Raw genomic sequence first — 15,537 nt, 5'->3', positions numbered from 1 at the left:
CGATAATATGAGAAAATAGTACATATTTATTCATTTTAAACTTTCATGTATATTAAATATTTTCTAAAAACCAAAAAAAAAGTTGTTTGGTCTTTAATTACTCACTTAATTTTAAATTAAGTTATTTAATGTCGGTATTTATTATTATTTTCATCGTCGCTGTCGAATATTATAATACAATATATTTAACAACAGTGGCAAAAAAGCGAATAAGAATTTAATTTTGTACAACATGCGTAAATACCTATAAATCGTAATAATAGTCTGTAGACTGTAGTTGTCTAAACATGATGAGTTGTGAGTTTTGTTCTATAGGCGGTGTATCAGTTGTTTACTGTTGATATAATGAAATCGAGTGTTCACGTGTTGGATTTGTTTTGAAAAAAAAAAATTTTACAATGTACAAAAATATGTGTAAAAGAATGTTTGGACTACTATGGAGTATGGAGACGATTTAACGTCTGATGGCAAATTACTATTTTGTAAAATGTGAGATAATTGTTAACGTAAATACAGAAAAAAATTACGGTTACGCAGCATTTCCAAGAGAAAAAATGGCTAAGTGGATGTCGCTCTGCTGTATAGGTATAGGTTACAAGTAGGTCATTGTAATGGATGGTGTTAAGTTAGAATTTAATGATATAAGATCATTGTACACGAAAAACGATTCAGGGCGAAGACGGTTTGCCAGCCTATAATATTACTTACCTAGTAATTTATTATATTTCATGATTTTATTGTACTAAAGTAATTTATTTTGCTATTAAGCATTACTACTATAATAGGTTAAATTCTTTTTGTCAAAAAAAATTACATTCGAAAATTCATTGTGTGTTTAAAATATAATAATATACTCTAAAAGTTTCACCCACGAATAATATTTTTAAATGACAATAAAATAACTTTAATCATTATAATATGTAATTTCGTCCAAATTTGAACATAAAATAACTATAAAAAAACTGTGTCAATACATTTTTTAGATTTTTCGGTTACAGTATAAACTACTTGTGTGCATTTTTGTTTTAAAGTTTTGATCCTTAGCTATAAAGATACTATAATTTTATGAATATTTATCTACAAGATAATTTGTAAATTTTCAATTTGTTAAAGGATGTCAAAATTTAAACTTTAAAAACAAAAACGTACCTATGTATTTTAAATATTTTCCACTGTTATTCTTACAATATATCAGGAGCCATGTATTAAATTGTGAAACTTTTTGACCCAACAAATAAAATTTTATTGACATTTATAGAAAAAAAAATTAAAAATGGAAAATGTCCGTAAACAGATCAAAACGAGTCAACATTTTTTGAAAATTTCTTCAAGTATAAACGAATTGATAAAGGGAACATACGATGTAAATTTCAAGTAGCTACAGTTATTCGTTTTTTAATCATAAATTCATAACATAATAAGAAAATCGCTACATGAGAAATCGAATGAATATATCCAATGTTTTAAAAATTTCAACTTCAAACCTTATAAAAATTAAATTTAACTTTCCGATAGAATTTTTCTTTTTTTTGCTTAAGGTAGACAAACTTATAAGAAACTTGTATACAATTTTAAAATCTTAGATATAAAAGGAAAAATTTTTATGAATTTCTAACTCAAAATAATTTGCTTATTTTCGTGATTTTTATAAGAATTTTGTTCAAATTCTAAAATCAAAAGCTTATAAAAAATAATTGTGTTTTTTTTAATCCCCCCTAACAGAAACTTACGAGGAACTTTGTTTTACATTTTCAAGTTTTTTGATAGAGCGAACATTTTTTTATTTTTTTATTTAGTTTAAAAAAATGAATAATAACCGAAATTTGATTTGCCCATAAATACGAGTAGTTCAAAACGAGTCAAAATATTTTGAAAATTGTATAGTGTATAAGAAATGCGATATAAACAATCAGTGAAAATTTCACGAATCTGAGATTTTTTTTAGAGCTGTATCAAAAACTAAAATTGATTGTGTCGAAACCGGTCTTCCTTAAAAATGTCAGTTCTTCCTTAATATTTAGTTTGTTTTTCTTGCCGTTACTGAAAACTAATAAGAATTTTTGAATTTTGACCCCCCAAACTAGGTTCACTTACCTGCCAGAAAAGATGCTGATGAAGAAAATCAAAGCTTCACTACCCCAATAGGCGATTGCTCAGCTTAGAATCAACTATACATAATATATTGACGGGAGGCACTGGCTAAAGTCATCAATGGTAAGTAGACTAACAATAGTCAATATGTGATATATATCAAATAGTAACTTGTTACTGCAGTGCCGGCGCATCTAATAAAAAGTTGGCGTTTTCTAAAAGATGTAGGTAGGATATGCAAGCACGTATCAAATAGATAGACCAAATGGAGTCAAATGCCCAATTTTGACGTTTATAAATCAAACTATAAGAGTTATGTAGTTTTTTAACAGTAAAAAATTACGTAGCTTTAAACTAAACGATTTGAAGTTATCTTAAAACTTGGATAATAAATATATGTTATAATGTATTTTTTCATACCTAACCATTAGACAATTATTTTGATCAAAATTAAAATTAAACATCATCAAGGTTATCTCTGGAATGAAACTATTATAAGTTAGCCAGTAATGTATTTTCCTAGTTTTTAAATATTAAAAGCCATTAAACCGTTATCTAAATATATTGTGTAATCTGAAATCGTCAATTGCGAATATTTTTAAAAAATATTAGATGAACGCCTTATTTATCGTATGTGATAAAAGAATAAAATTAATGTTTTGCTTTGAAGTCTAATAAAAATATCACATGTCACTCCACGGGCTCATAATTATAACTTATAATTTATAAATAAAATTATAGATACCTAATAAAATAAATTTATATGTAAAAATTTTACCCTATAGCACCTTCTTCACGTCATCGCTTGGATATCCGATTATGATTTAAAATAATAATGATGTTTATTACACGCTCGTGGGGCCCCAGCCTTAAGCCATAATACAATGGTAAATTGTTATTAATTATTGCATGTATGTATTATGCGTTATCTGGTGTTTATAAAAAGTAAAATAAAACGATAAACGTTCACTAATCATTTTAAAAAATACATCATATTCCGTGCGTGTGGCGTGTTATGACAATAATGATTAATTGTACGATTATTATTATGCAATTTTATCGTACAGATAAACACACGATCTCGAATTCTTGGAAAACTGCATGTTATAATAATAATTAATAAATCAACCACTTTGCATTTAATCCTTTTCAACTCATCGCAGATTTATTAATGGCATAAATTCCAATTCCCAGGTAGTATCTTACTAATGTAGTAATAAATAATATTAAATATATATCCAACATTTAAATGGGTACGTATTACGATTGCAAAGTTCCATTAAATGTGTGCATTAATAGTTAAAGTTTTGAAAAGTTTAATATTAACCTTCTCCTTTATTTTTAAGTTGAAAATACTTAGTTATTAATCATTGGAGATGTATATATATATAAGTATATATATAATATATATAGGTATATAGTTACCTACAGTGTTGGGGAAGTTACTTATTTTGGGTAATTAAATTACATTACTAATTACTAATCAAAATTGTAACTAAATTATTTTTAAGTTACTTTTTTTTCATTTTGTCAAGTTACATTACTTTTGAGTTTTAAAAGTAACTCAATTACAATAGAAGTTACTTTTTTTTTCATATCACTGGAGCTTAATAACTATTTTGTCTATATGACAATACACAAACTATATAATGACTATCAACAATATGAAATTATTAACAATTAATACTAATTTTGCTGCACATTAAATATTTAATTTTAATTTTTCAAATTTATTTTAAACAACAGAGCGTTTTCAAAATTACTGTCAGTAATTTTCGGTTGCTTTTTAGTGCATATATCTCCTGCTATGCTAAACAAACGTTCAACAGAAGCACTTGAGGGTAAAGCAGTTACTCTTAGTAGAAGTAGAGTACATTTTAGAATTTACACAAAGGTTACACTTTACTTCAAAATTGTTGTTATTTACCGAAATTAACTTAAATAAATTGTTGTACATATTATCGTCAAATAGTCAATAGCTATAATAACAAAAGTATTTTAGTATCACAAGTTCAGAAAATTCTACTTATAAATTATAATAATTAGGTATATGATATATTTTAATATTTACACTCTTTATCAATACCTACGTTCTAGAAATGTATTAATCCAAAAAAAAGTAACGAGTAATTTAGTAAAAATTACTACAAAAAAGTAACATAAATTACTTACAATAAAATGTAATTAAATTACCATAAAATTACTTAAAAAGTAATTTCGTTACAGTAACTTGGAACTTAAGTTAAGTTACTCCCCAACACTGGTTACCTAATAATTTTCAATAGACGCACATAAAACATTCATATTTTAATTTTATAAACAAAATATTGCTTCATAGAAGGTAATAAGTATACGTATACTATTTTACCTGTTGTTTGTTTACTTTTACGTACCTACATCGTACTCACCTATAATCAGATAAAACTTATTTTATAAGGTAGGTAAGCCAGTCGTCAGTGTTCACTAATAAAACGATAAATATGTAATTAATATTTAATAGTTGACAATATGATAGGTAGTTTATATATATAGTTATATATATATTATTTATACAGTTACCTAACTAATAAGTATAATATTCAATTACAGAGTACTTTTAAACAAACATAAATTAACAAAGCAATGCCATTTAGAAACGTAATAATAATTAAGAGTCCAACTAGTGAATTTAATATATATATGTGTAAAAAATATAATATAATATAGTTATTTATATAATATATAATATAATACAGTAATATATATTATAATATATAAATATTTAACATTATTAAAAAATAATATTGTGTTATTGCTTTAATATTATTTTTATTGTGGTCTAAGATTCATTTAACGCTAATAATTAATGTTCAAACCATTTTCACTTCTAATTTGTTTATTTTTACATAATATAAAGGTACCCATTTAATTTAAAAAACTGATGAAAATTAACCTTTTCAACTTTTTAAAAATTAAAGTAAGTACCTAAAGCCCTAAAGTTTAAATTTTTTTTGTTTAAGGTAGGAAATCTTATGAGCATTCTTGTATTACATTTTCAAATCTTAGATACAAAAATAAATTTTGCTATGAATTTCTACTCAAAAATAATTTGCAAATTTTAGTGATTTTGATGAGTTTTGTCAAAATTCTAACTTCTGATGCTCATAAAAAAATATTATATGGATTGAGGCTTAACTTTTCTTTTCTAACTAATTTTCTAACTGAACCTCTCATATTACCAACTAGACTCACTTTCTCATCAGACAAGTTGAAAATTGAAGTAGTGGGCCTAATAAAAAAAATGTTTACAGACAGAAAAAAAACATACATTTAAAGTGTATATTTCATTAATTATATGTCATACAAAATGATAATTTAACCTAAGGACTATTCAGCTTTTATTTTATTGATCTAATCGACCTGACGAATTGAAACTTGAATAGTAATATTTATTACCTTACATAGTATTCACACTGTTTTTTATCAGACTTATTATTAAATTTACTTTATTTTTAAGGCATTGAAATATAGAATTCAAAGAGTTTGTCTGGGGGCCCTACAAAAGTGTGAGCACTGGAGACGACCCCCTTTGCCCCCTTTTAAGTCTGTGCCTGAATTACATTGAGTGTTAGGGGAACTCAAGCACATTAATGATCAGTCGACACTCGACAGTCACTAACTCACTACACACACTGTCATGTTGTACTCATGATTGATAAAGAATACTGCCTGAATCTGATCACTTAAATATGTTTTGCCTTCAATAGCCTTAAGTGTAATATTATGAACTTTTAGATGTAATTGTAACAAACATTTTTGTTCTAAAATGATGTTCAGTTTACACCAGATTATTCAAAATAAAAAAAAATCAGTACGTATGATATAAACAGACTGCACAGAGCATAGGTATGTAATAAGTAGTTTGAGTCGCTTAAAGTGTTTCATAGTGAGGGTCTTTAGAATATAATTTTACAATTATTATGATGAGTATTGAGTATCGAGTACATCTACTTACCTGACTGTATTTTTTTTATTTATAAATAGTAAGTAATATATTTTATATTTTTAAGTGTTTTTTATAATTATAAAATGTGCGCTTTTTAGTTACAATAACCTTGTGAGTACGGTTCAATCTACTAAAAGTGGGTGGTTTTAGATTCAGCGAAGTATTATAATAAAACCCATAATATATTATATTGGTGACGCGATTTTTGATGAGTATAATTACGTATGGTGCTATGCCGCTATGGAGGTAATTATGTGGCATTTGTTATCATAATTTATCTCATGTTATCGTTTCCCGCCAAATTGAACAAACAAAACTCATACTAAACAAAAGTGATGATAACATTAAACTCCATTGGATTTGAAGTAATATATTTTGAATTTTGTCAATTCGTAGATTGTGCTTCGTACTTCGTCCAGTCATTCTGCTCCTTCATACCACTTTCTAACATTTGCTGAGTCAAATAAATTACTTGGACGGATTTGTGAGTATTTTTGGTTTATTATAATGATAAGTGTTATGTAGTTATGCGTGTAGCCTTATGTAATATCTATGTTTAAGACTTCACTGGCACCTTTGTTGATTTACCCGTCATTTGACATAGGTACTGTAAAGATACTTAGAAGATTTGTTCTGTTACTTGTATTATTACCCAATTGAATAATTGGGTGGTCCTTCCAATGTTGCTTATTACAGCCCTATTTCCTTCCTACCTCATCATACAAGGTTTTCGAGCAGATAACCATTACAAAAATTAAGAGAAGTCTAAATCACATAATAATTTACAAACAACATGGCTTTTGGTTAAGAAAGTCTACTGTTACAAGTAGCGTGATATTTTAAACTAACATATTAGACCATATTATTACCGTTGAGATTAATGGTATCGGTAATCCATTATCTTGTAATTTGGATACACTCCTCTACACCACCTGTTTTTATAGCATTTTCAATATGACATCCTTTTTTAAATTTTTTTGCTGTGAAATTGTGATGTAGGTAAGGTAACCATACTGTTGACAAATTACTGAGATGTTTTTTCATAGATTTTTCTTCACAAAATGTCTATATTTAAGTATATATTTTAATTGTATTAAATCATCATATTTGGCTTCATAATTGGAGATACTAGAGCAAGTTATCAGTTTAAAAGTATTTTAGCGAGCTTAACTTTTGATATGTATTCATAATCAAATTAGTTAAGTTTTATTTGCTTGTTTAAATTGTCTTTCATCTCTGTACTTCATGTATGTGCGAACGATTCATTTCTAATGTGAATAGTAGAATTGGTCAACTAGTTGGAATTTTATTTTTCTGTGTAATGCTATCTAGGGATAAAAACATTCACGCCAAAAAAGTAGAACATAAACTTTGATTTTAAATATTGAACATATTAAACATATTGAAAATATTTTTTACCCACAATCAAAAGTCAGACATTAAAATCATGGATATCTGTGAATATTTCTTCTTGCATTTGATATAATATATTTGAACAATTGTTTCCTTTTTAGGATGTTAGTACAATTTTTAAAAATGTATTAGGTACCAAGTAATAATTTCAAAACCTAAGATGTTGATCATTCTTGTGTATTTTGATACTAATTATTTAAATTTGCTACAAAAATAAAAATAATATTATGTGTTACCAATAAAGCCACCATTACTATGACCTCCTTATTATTTGAAGAGTGTTTGTGTTCACCATAACAGGTCTAAGCAGTAAAAATAATATTTTGAAAGAAACAAAGGGTGAAGTAATAAATTTACAATACTAACTAGTATCAAATATCTAAGTAATGGCTTTTAATCTACAGACATGCTGACATCCTCGTTTTGATAATAGTTCTAATTTTTTCAGTAGCCTTGTGTCACCTATGAGCTTTCTGTGTACTTCCAGTTGAGAAGCCGCTAATGCACTCTTTATTAACTGTATAAGCTATTGACTAAAATAATTGTCCATATCAATGTATTTATTTTTTTTTTATGAAAGGTAAATCAGACTGATAATGAATTTTACTCCAAGTAGAAAAAATGTGGCTTTAGAAAAACTTAAAAAAACCTCTTGTGATCACGATTTACAACTTTATCGCGAAATTCCTGATATTAATATTAATTTGGACGAGTTTGAAGAATGGGCAGTTGAAAGATTAAAGGGTAAGTCCAAAAAATTAAATATATAGATAATACTATTTTGTTCTTGAGCTTAAAACACTAATCTATATTTAATTTACTGTTTATATTCTGCTTAGTTTTACAAATATTGGAACAGTTGAGTTTGAAAGGAAACACAAGTAACTATGAGGAATTTACTAAATCTGTAGTTCACGAAATAAAGAAAGAAGGATTAAAACATATGCATAAATTGGTATGTGTTTTATAATTAAAATATAATGATTAAAACTCAATGTTTAAAATATTATTTCTGATTAAAATGTATAGGTATTTATTTTTTAATTTTTTAAGTATTTAAGGATTTAATATTTTAAATTCTTTATATTTGTGATTTTGAAGATTGTCATTATCTTTAATTTACTTAATAATAGAATTTATATTCTTCTACTGTTTATTTGTGGAATATGAATTGATAATGTGTCTTATTAATTGTAATGTATTCTTAAATTGTTTTATTTAGATAAGTGGTGGTATTTATAAGGACTATAATGAAAATTGTGATGCGAGAAAAAGAGATTTATGTTCACATTTTATTCTTCGATTAATTTATTGTAAAAGTGATGAGTTACGAAAATGGTTTATCAACAGGGAAATAGAATTATTCAAATTACGTTGGTCACTTCTTTCAAAAAGCGATAAATTAAAATTTTTATCATCAAACAATACTAACTATACAGCTGTAAGTAATGCAAATGTAAAAAAAAAACATGTGTCAATTAAGAAAAAAAAAGGTTTCTGTTAAAATACCAATTGTATTGCATTTTTATACGAGTGTACCAAATGAAATGAATTGACTATGGGTCTCTATTTTATATTCATAAAACTGCTATTCACCAAGCTTCTGTTAAATGATGTTATATGTTGTAACTCAATTTATGTGTATTTAATATAACATAATATATTATAATTTATATTTAATATAGCAAATTCCTAATCATGTATTACTTCATATTATTACTCAAACAATCATCTAGATTTATTTAATTATATATTACTTAAAAATCATCTGCAGGTGAGCGAAGAAGAACATCAAATAATGGCTGATAGTATGGGCTCTTTAACTACAGCTGGAAATAATAATGAGTATTTTAAAGTTCGCTGGACACAAGTGTTGGATTTAGTTCGTAATAGAAAAGTTTATCTCTGTGATGGATTTGCTTATGTCATACAAACTGATGTTATCTCTGGTGTTTGCCAAACATTTCGGTCAGAACTTTCTCAAGAATTAGTTGTAAGTTTTTATTTAAAATTCAACTTGATTTTTATATAGAGAAGCACATAGTATGTTGAAATCACTGTATAATACATTTATTATAAATCGCATAAATGTTCTTCAATATAATATGTACCTATAATAAATTCTTATTTACTATAGTTTTTTGGTATAAAAATTATTTGGGTATGTGTTTTTACAGTTAATTTTAGTTACAAACTATATATTTTTAATAAAATATTTTCAGAAATGTTTTCAAAAATTCAGTATTATTAGTGAAGATGAACGATTTGGTGCTTTTATCAAATATTTACATCAGTCCTACATGGGAAAAAATTACTCTGTGCAAGAAAACATGTCTACATTATCTATCAATACTATTGATCATGTGAGTATTTTGTCAAGTTAACTCTATTTTAAAACATCTGCCTTGATATTGTATGAAGTATAATTTAGCTTTCTTTTTTATTACTAAATTACTGGTTTCATTTCAACTTAAATTATTTTTCCAACTAAAAATAAGAGTATTTAATATAATTTTTATGTTTGTTGTATTGTTATGTTTTGTTGATAGGTTATTTATTTTCATTTTTAAATTGGCAAATCATTTTTTAATGCATACATACAATTTACATAAATTATAAATTTTTTTTAAATAAATGTACTTATTAGTAATACCTAAGATATAATTTATTTATATTCTAAGTAGATGGGGTCCAAATTGAATTCTGAATAGGTTTTTTTAACATAATATTATAGTTATAGATTATAGTTTATATACGTGGTCATAAGATTAGGTGTTGGTATAAAATGTTTAAGTTTGATCAATATGACTATTGTAATAAATTGAGCCTTATAAAATTATTTTTTGTCCCTATAAATAAGATATTTTTTACTTTATTTTTTAAACTCTGCAGTTTGTAACTTGGTCTTTGGTGGTAGAGTTCAAATTTTATTTTATTTGTAGTAGTAAGTCGTACCTGATTTAAACAAGTACATAATACAAGTGTTATATATTTTTTTTTAGATTCTGAGCAGGTGATAAATGTTTCAATTTTACAATGTGTTTTTTTTTGTATCTATGTACACAATTAGTAGTTTAAATAATGATTTGATTTCCATCTTCAGTATTTTTTCTGGTGAAAAAAATGAAACTAGTTGGTGCTTTGAGAGGTAAAAATTGGAAATTCCCAGTAGTTTTGATAAGCTTCAGAAAAATAGAGAAATAAAATTTTTAAGTAAAATGATTTTTATTATGTTATTTTGTTGGTATAACTCAAAATAAAAATAACTATAGGTACGTAAATTTCCACTGATTGAATATATTAGTATTTTCTATACACCATAAAATGTTTAAAATATTTTGACTCTTTTTGAGCTATTTTTAAGAATAAGAAATTAATAATTTTTATTAGTTTTCTCCTCATGTTATGAAAAAAAAAAATTGAGCCTAAATTGAGAACAATTTTTTATGAGCTCCTGAAGTTGGAATTCGAATGAAAAATATTTATTCGTATGTGGTAATACAGGATGTAGGTAAGGTAACATATGCGATATGCTTATAAATAATATATTATTATGTGTGTAAGTGTGTTAAATAATAGAATATTATCACAATGGTGAAACACCATTAAATAAAATGTACTTGTCATTAAACTAACCTATTTTTATTTTTTTTAAATGTTAAAATTAGTCTTCAAAATCTTTTCCTCTATGCATGAAACGGTTGCATGTAATTTTGAGGAGTGAACATCATTTGAAACATCAAGCTCGTCAACAATATGGTTTATTTTTAAAAGGAGCCGGATTACCTCTTGAACAAGCGTTGGTATTATGGAGATCAGAATTTACTAAGAAAATGGATGGTGATAAAGTAAAGATGACTTGATTTGTATTTATAATTTATGGTAGTTAATGTTGTTTTATTTTTTCAATTTAGTTTGATAAGCAATATAGTTATAATATAAGACATAATTATGGCAAAGAAGGAAAAAAAGTAAACTATACACCATACAGCTGTATGAAAATAATTATGGGTGCAGTGGGTGTGGATGAATATCACGGGTGTCCATATAAACATACTAATAGTCAAGCATTAAAACAATTACTTGAGACTTCCAACATTTCAACTCCAAGTATGAGTATTTGTAATTATATATTATTGTAAAAAAAAAATGATTAGCTAAATTGAATCGTTCCATTAAGGTATTCAAGAAATTTTAAATCTGTCTCAAAATGGACATTATCAAATTGCTTGTACAAAATATTTTGAAGCACATAATGGTGCATCACCTTCTTGCACAGCTATCAATCACCCAAATCAATTCTTCGAAGAAAGTCAAAAATTGAAAGGACTCAATGTTGAATCTAATATCAATGGTTGTAAGTTTTTTAATTTATTTAAATATATTTAAGGTTAGACACTAATTTACTGCTATGTTGACAGCTCAAGTTAACGATTCATCGATGATAGATGATATTGACAACACAGAATTTGATCAAACAATAGTCGATATTGTTGATAAAATGGATCAATAAATTATAATAATTTTTTTTTTATTACCATTAGCAAATAAAAATTAGTATCTGTACAACATTTTGATTTTTACTTTTAATAAAGAATATTATCTGAAAGATGAATAGCAAGTAATTTATATTTATCCATTTATGTAACATCATATCTTAGTATAACTTATGCATGGGTGTTTTCAAAAGTATTAATTTAATGGATCAACCATGGGCCACTAAGTCATGTTTAATTTTTTATTAGCTCACTATTGGTATGTTAAATGTGAGTGATTGTTCATTCAACACAGCGTTATTGTGAGGAACTAAACTTCATTAGATATTAATATTTAAAACGGGCTTAGTGTTGCCATTAACGTGTACTAAGGTCAAGCATCAACCAGCGCTTTTAGTTTTCGGATGGGTGATCACCACTGTTTTTAGTGAAGAAACCTTGCCGCACACACACGTGTTCCTCAACCAAGGACCAATAAATTGTTGTTCAAGATCAATAAAAAAAAAAAAAATATTTAAAAATCATTTATTACAAGTTTTGAAAAACATATGGAAAGTTTAACAAGTATATGACAAATTTAATTTTGTAAGATGTATAATTATTCAAGAGTAGCAAATTGAAAATGCTTAAAGGTATAAGTACTATTAAGATTTGAGGTTATCATTATAATGTTTATTTTTAGGGAAGGAAGTAACAAATATTTAAATTTTTCATGTTGTTTAATTAAAACACAAACATACATTTAAGTGTATGTATATATATTATATATTTATAATATAACTATTCCCCATATAACCTTATAACTTATTATTAATGACTTAATGAAATGGTGTAGTAGAGGAAATGCAATTCCACTTAGGGTTGCTAACCATCCTATAATTGTTTTGCCTGTAACAACACTTTAAAGTTAATGTAAAAGCTTATTTATTTAAGGTCAATATATTATTTTAGTTGAATTTCTTTATTTAACTATGGTAAATATAAAATTGGATATGAAAAAAATTATCCTATATTATGCAGTTTGTAAGTTAGCAATCCTAGGGCTGGAATTGAGGAGAGTATATGGAAAACATTTATGACTACACTGGTTTTATGAATCTTAACAATAAATAATTTATGAATTAATCTTAATAATAAAAGATTGATGAATTAATCTTGATAGTTAAAATGTTCCAGCTGATTGGCTGCGAGTAAAATTATGAATAGCCCATTGAAAGTCTATGCGTTTGAGTAGTTCTTGATCCATATTAATGAGTAATAATGAATTATAGGTGTCTTCGCTCGTTGTTGATTTCAAAGAAGTTATAACTTTTTTTAATACAGACATAGTGGAATGTTCAACCTTACAATCGGTAGCTGAAATGCTCAATGCCATTCTTATTACATTTCCAAGGTCTTTAAAAAAGATTCTATATGATCGTTGATTTATAAAACAACTGACATCTCTAATAGTAGTTGTTTTTATTTTTTTCTTGAACAAAATACTTCTCAATTCATTACATTCGGTAGAAATATGGTGTGTTAGATCTAAGTATATGCTTTGTAGATTTTCAAGTTTGTGATATGATTCAGCATCTGATATTGCCGAGATACCATTTAAAAAGTTAAAATTTGTTGCTAAATTAGAATAAACAGTTTTTCTGTATTCTAATTCACTTTGTATCTCATCTATCATTTGAAAGTAAGTTTCAATTTTAAATTGATCGCCTTCATCCATATAGTCAACAGGAAATCTCATTTGCGGATTCTCGACACGGTTTCTATTATTGAAATGTAGAATATTAGATTTTTTTAATGCTCGTGTCATATAATCCTTGCATTTTTCATTGGTTCGAAAATCATTAAAACAGGTTATTAATGATAGGTAGACCTGCAAAATCTCGCGGAAATTAGTTTTAGTAGATAAATATTTGATTAAATTCTCTTCATGTTCTGTAATTTGTCCAATAATGTCTTCCCAAAACATTGCTATGAAACATGTTTCCAATCGTTTTACTTTGTGCAAAAGTATATAAGCTTTAACACACATTTTTCGTGGGAAACTCTTATTTTCAGATATATGAAACAATGCATATACTATCATTGACCAATTTTCGTTGAGACATCGACATGTTTCGATTTTTGTTGAAAATTGTTCATAAGTCAGATTTTTTAACAGAAATTGGATATCACCCCACCGATTTTTAAAAAACAAAAAAAAGTTAAATAGTTCATCAATTGTTGTAAAAAATTCATTTCCTTCATAGCAAGAAGATGCTGCTTTAATCACAACTAAACTTATAGGATCTGATGAACATGGCATAATTTCAGCAAATTCGTTTATTGATTTTAGACAAGTCTTTAAGCTATCTCTGTATTTAGGTATGTTACTATCAATATCATACGATAGTCCCATAAAACCACGATGGTTTAATTTATATTTATCTAATATCATTTGGAGTATATTCATTAACTGTAAAGCATTGTCTCCTCTTAAATGTACAATATCCAGAAAAATTTTTTTTGGTAAACCAGTATCATCTACATACCGAATGTAAATTGCTGATTCATTAGTGTCTGGCACAGAATTAATTGTTATTGAAAAATACAAACCATCAATAAGTTCTCTTTTGATTTGAGTCATAACGGTCTTTGCTATTAAAGAAATTAACTTCTCATAAAAAGAAAATGATAGATCGGGTGTAGGAAATGTACCACGAGTATCACGAGAGTTAATTCGGCTTTGAAGTGACTTGTGTGTATCAGCAACATACTTAATTGTAAGAATATCATCATTGGAAAATTCGGTAGACTGCAAAATATTAATTACTTCTTTAAAAACGTTTGCCCAATACTCAGTTTTCGGGTTAGTTGGCCCATTTCTAACACAGACTTTCCTTCTTTTGTGCATTGCAAGTTAATTTTTAGGAAAACAGTTGATAATTTTTCAACAATATATTTTTGTTAGTTTTTTAAGAATTTTATTTTTATAACTGTAAGAACTGTATTCCTTTATCTTTGAGTTTTCTTTTATTTTACAACTCCTTTATTGTTAAAACAAATTGAAAAAATCTTGTAAGACTGGGTGAATAATGTAATGAAGTCAATGAATCATCTATACTTGAGCAGGCTGGCTGGAACAGTTCTAAAAAAAAAAAAATTAAATATATTATTTTATTGAAGAAATTATGATTTTATCCTTAATAATTTGTAGTGAAAACTTATAGTACCTAATAAATTTTTATATAATATACAAATGTTTGAACCAATAAAGTATAAAAATACAGTAAGACGTTTTTTGTTGGTCTAGATATTTTCAATACCAGCCAATATAAAAACCACCTGTTAAGACCCTTGTTTTTTTATCCATCTCATTAGATAAAACACTCTTTTGTTCAGTAGATTACCATTAATTTTTTTTCAATTTCTGTTTAAGACACTATGGAGAGTGGGTCCCTTAAAGAGTGTCTAAGCAAGTTTTACTGTATTTATTTAATAAATTTAATCGTTTATACTTTACTTATGTGCAATTATTTACTAATTAATATTTTGTTAGAGCACAGTTAGTATTTA

At 26.2% G+C, this 15,537-nt stretch overlaps 1 protein-coding gene across 2 annotated transcripts; it reads left to right on the top strand.

The window, feature by feature from the left end:
• Positions 1-6,404: 6,404 nt before the first annotated feature.
• On the top strand, positions 6,405-12,060 carry LOC111035034 (DNA primase large subunit-like). 2 transcript variants are annotated; one of them, XM_022316522.1, is made up of 10 exons: positions 6,405-6,560; positions 8,070-8,233; positions 8,329-8,444; positions 8,712-8,930; positions 9,264-9,482; positions 9,712-9,852; positions 11,158-11,337; positions 11,404-11,599; positions 11,670-11,843; positions 11,911-12,060. In XM_022316522.1, exons 2-10 carry the CDS (start codon positions 8,086-8,088, stop codon positions 12,000-12,002), a joined length of 1,485 nt encoding a protein of 494 aa, XP_022172214.1. In that variant the 5' UTR covers positions 6,405-6,560; positions 8,070-8,085; the 3' UTR covers positions 12,003-12,060. The 2 variants fall into 2 exon arrangements, with proteins under 2 accessions (XP_022172214.1, XP_022172213.1); XM_022316521.1 differs by having other exon boundaries at positions 6,406-6,560; positions 11,670-11,846.
• The last annotated feature ends 3,477 nt before the right edge of the window (positions 12,061-15,537 follow it).

The sequence above is a fragment of the Myzus persicae genome, unplaced genomic scaffold (genome assembly GCF_001856785.1).
Source record: "Myzus persicae strain clone G006 unplaced genomic scaffold, MPER_G0061.0, whole genome shotgun sequence".
Lineage (NCBI taxonomy): Eukaryota > Metazoa > Arthropoda > Insecta > Hemiptera > Aphididae > Myzus > Myzus persicae.
Note: the sequence above shows the minus strand (reverse complement) of the source record. Positions and strands in the feature narration are given on the sequence as shown.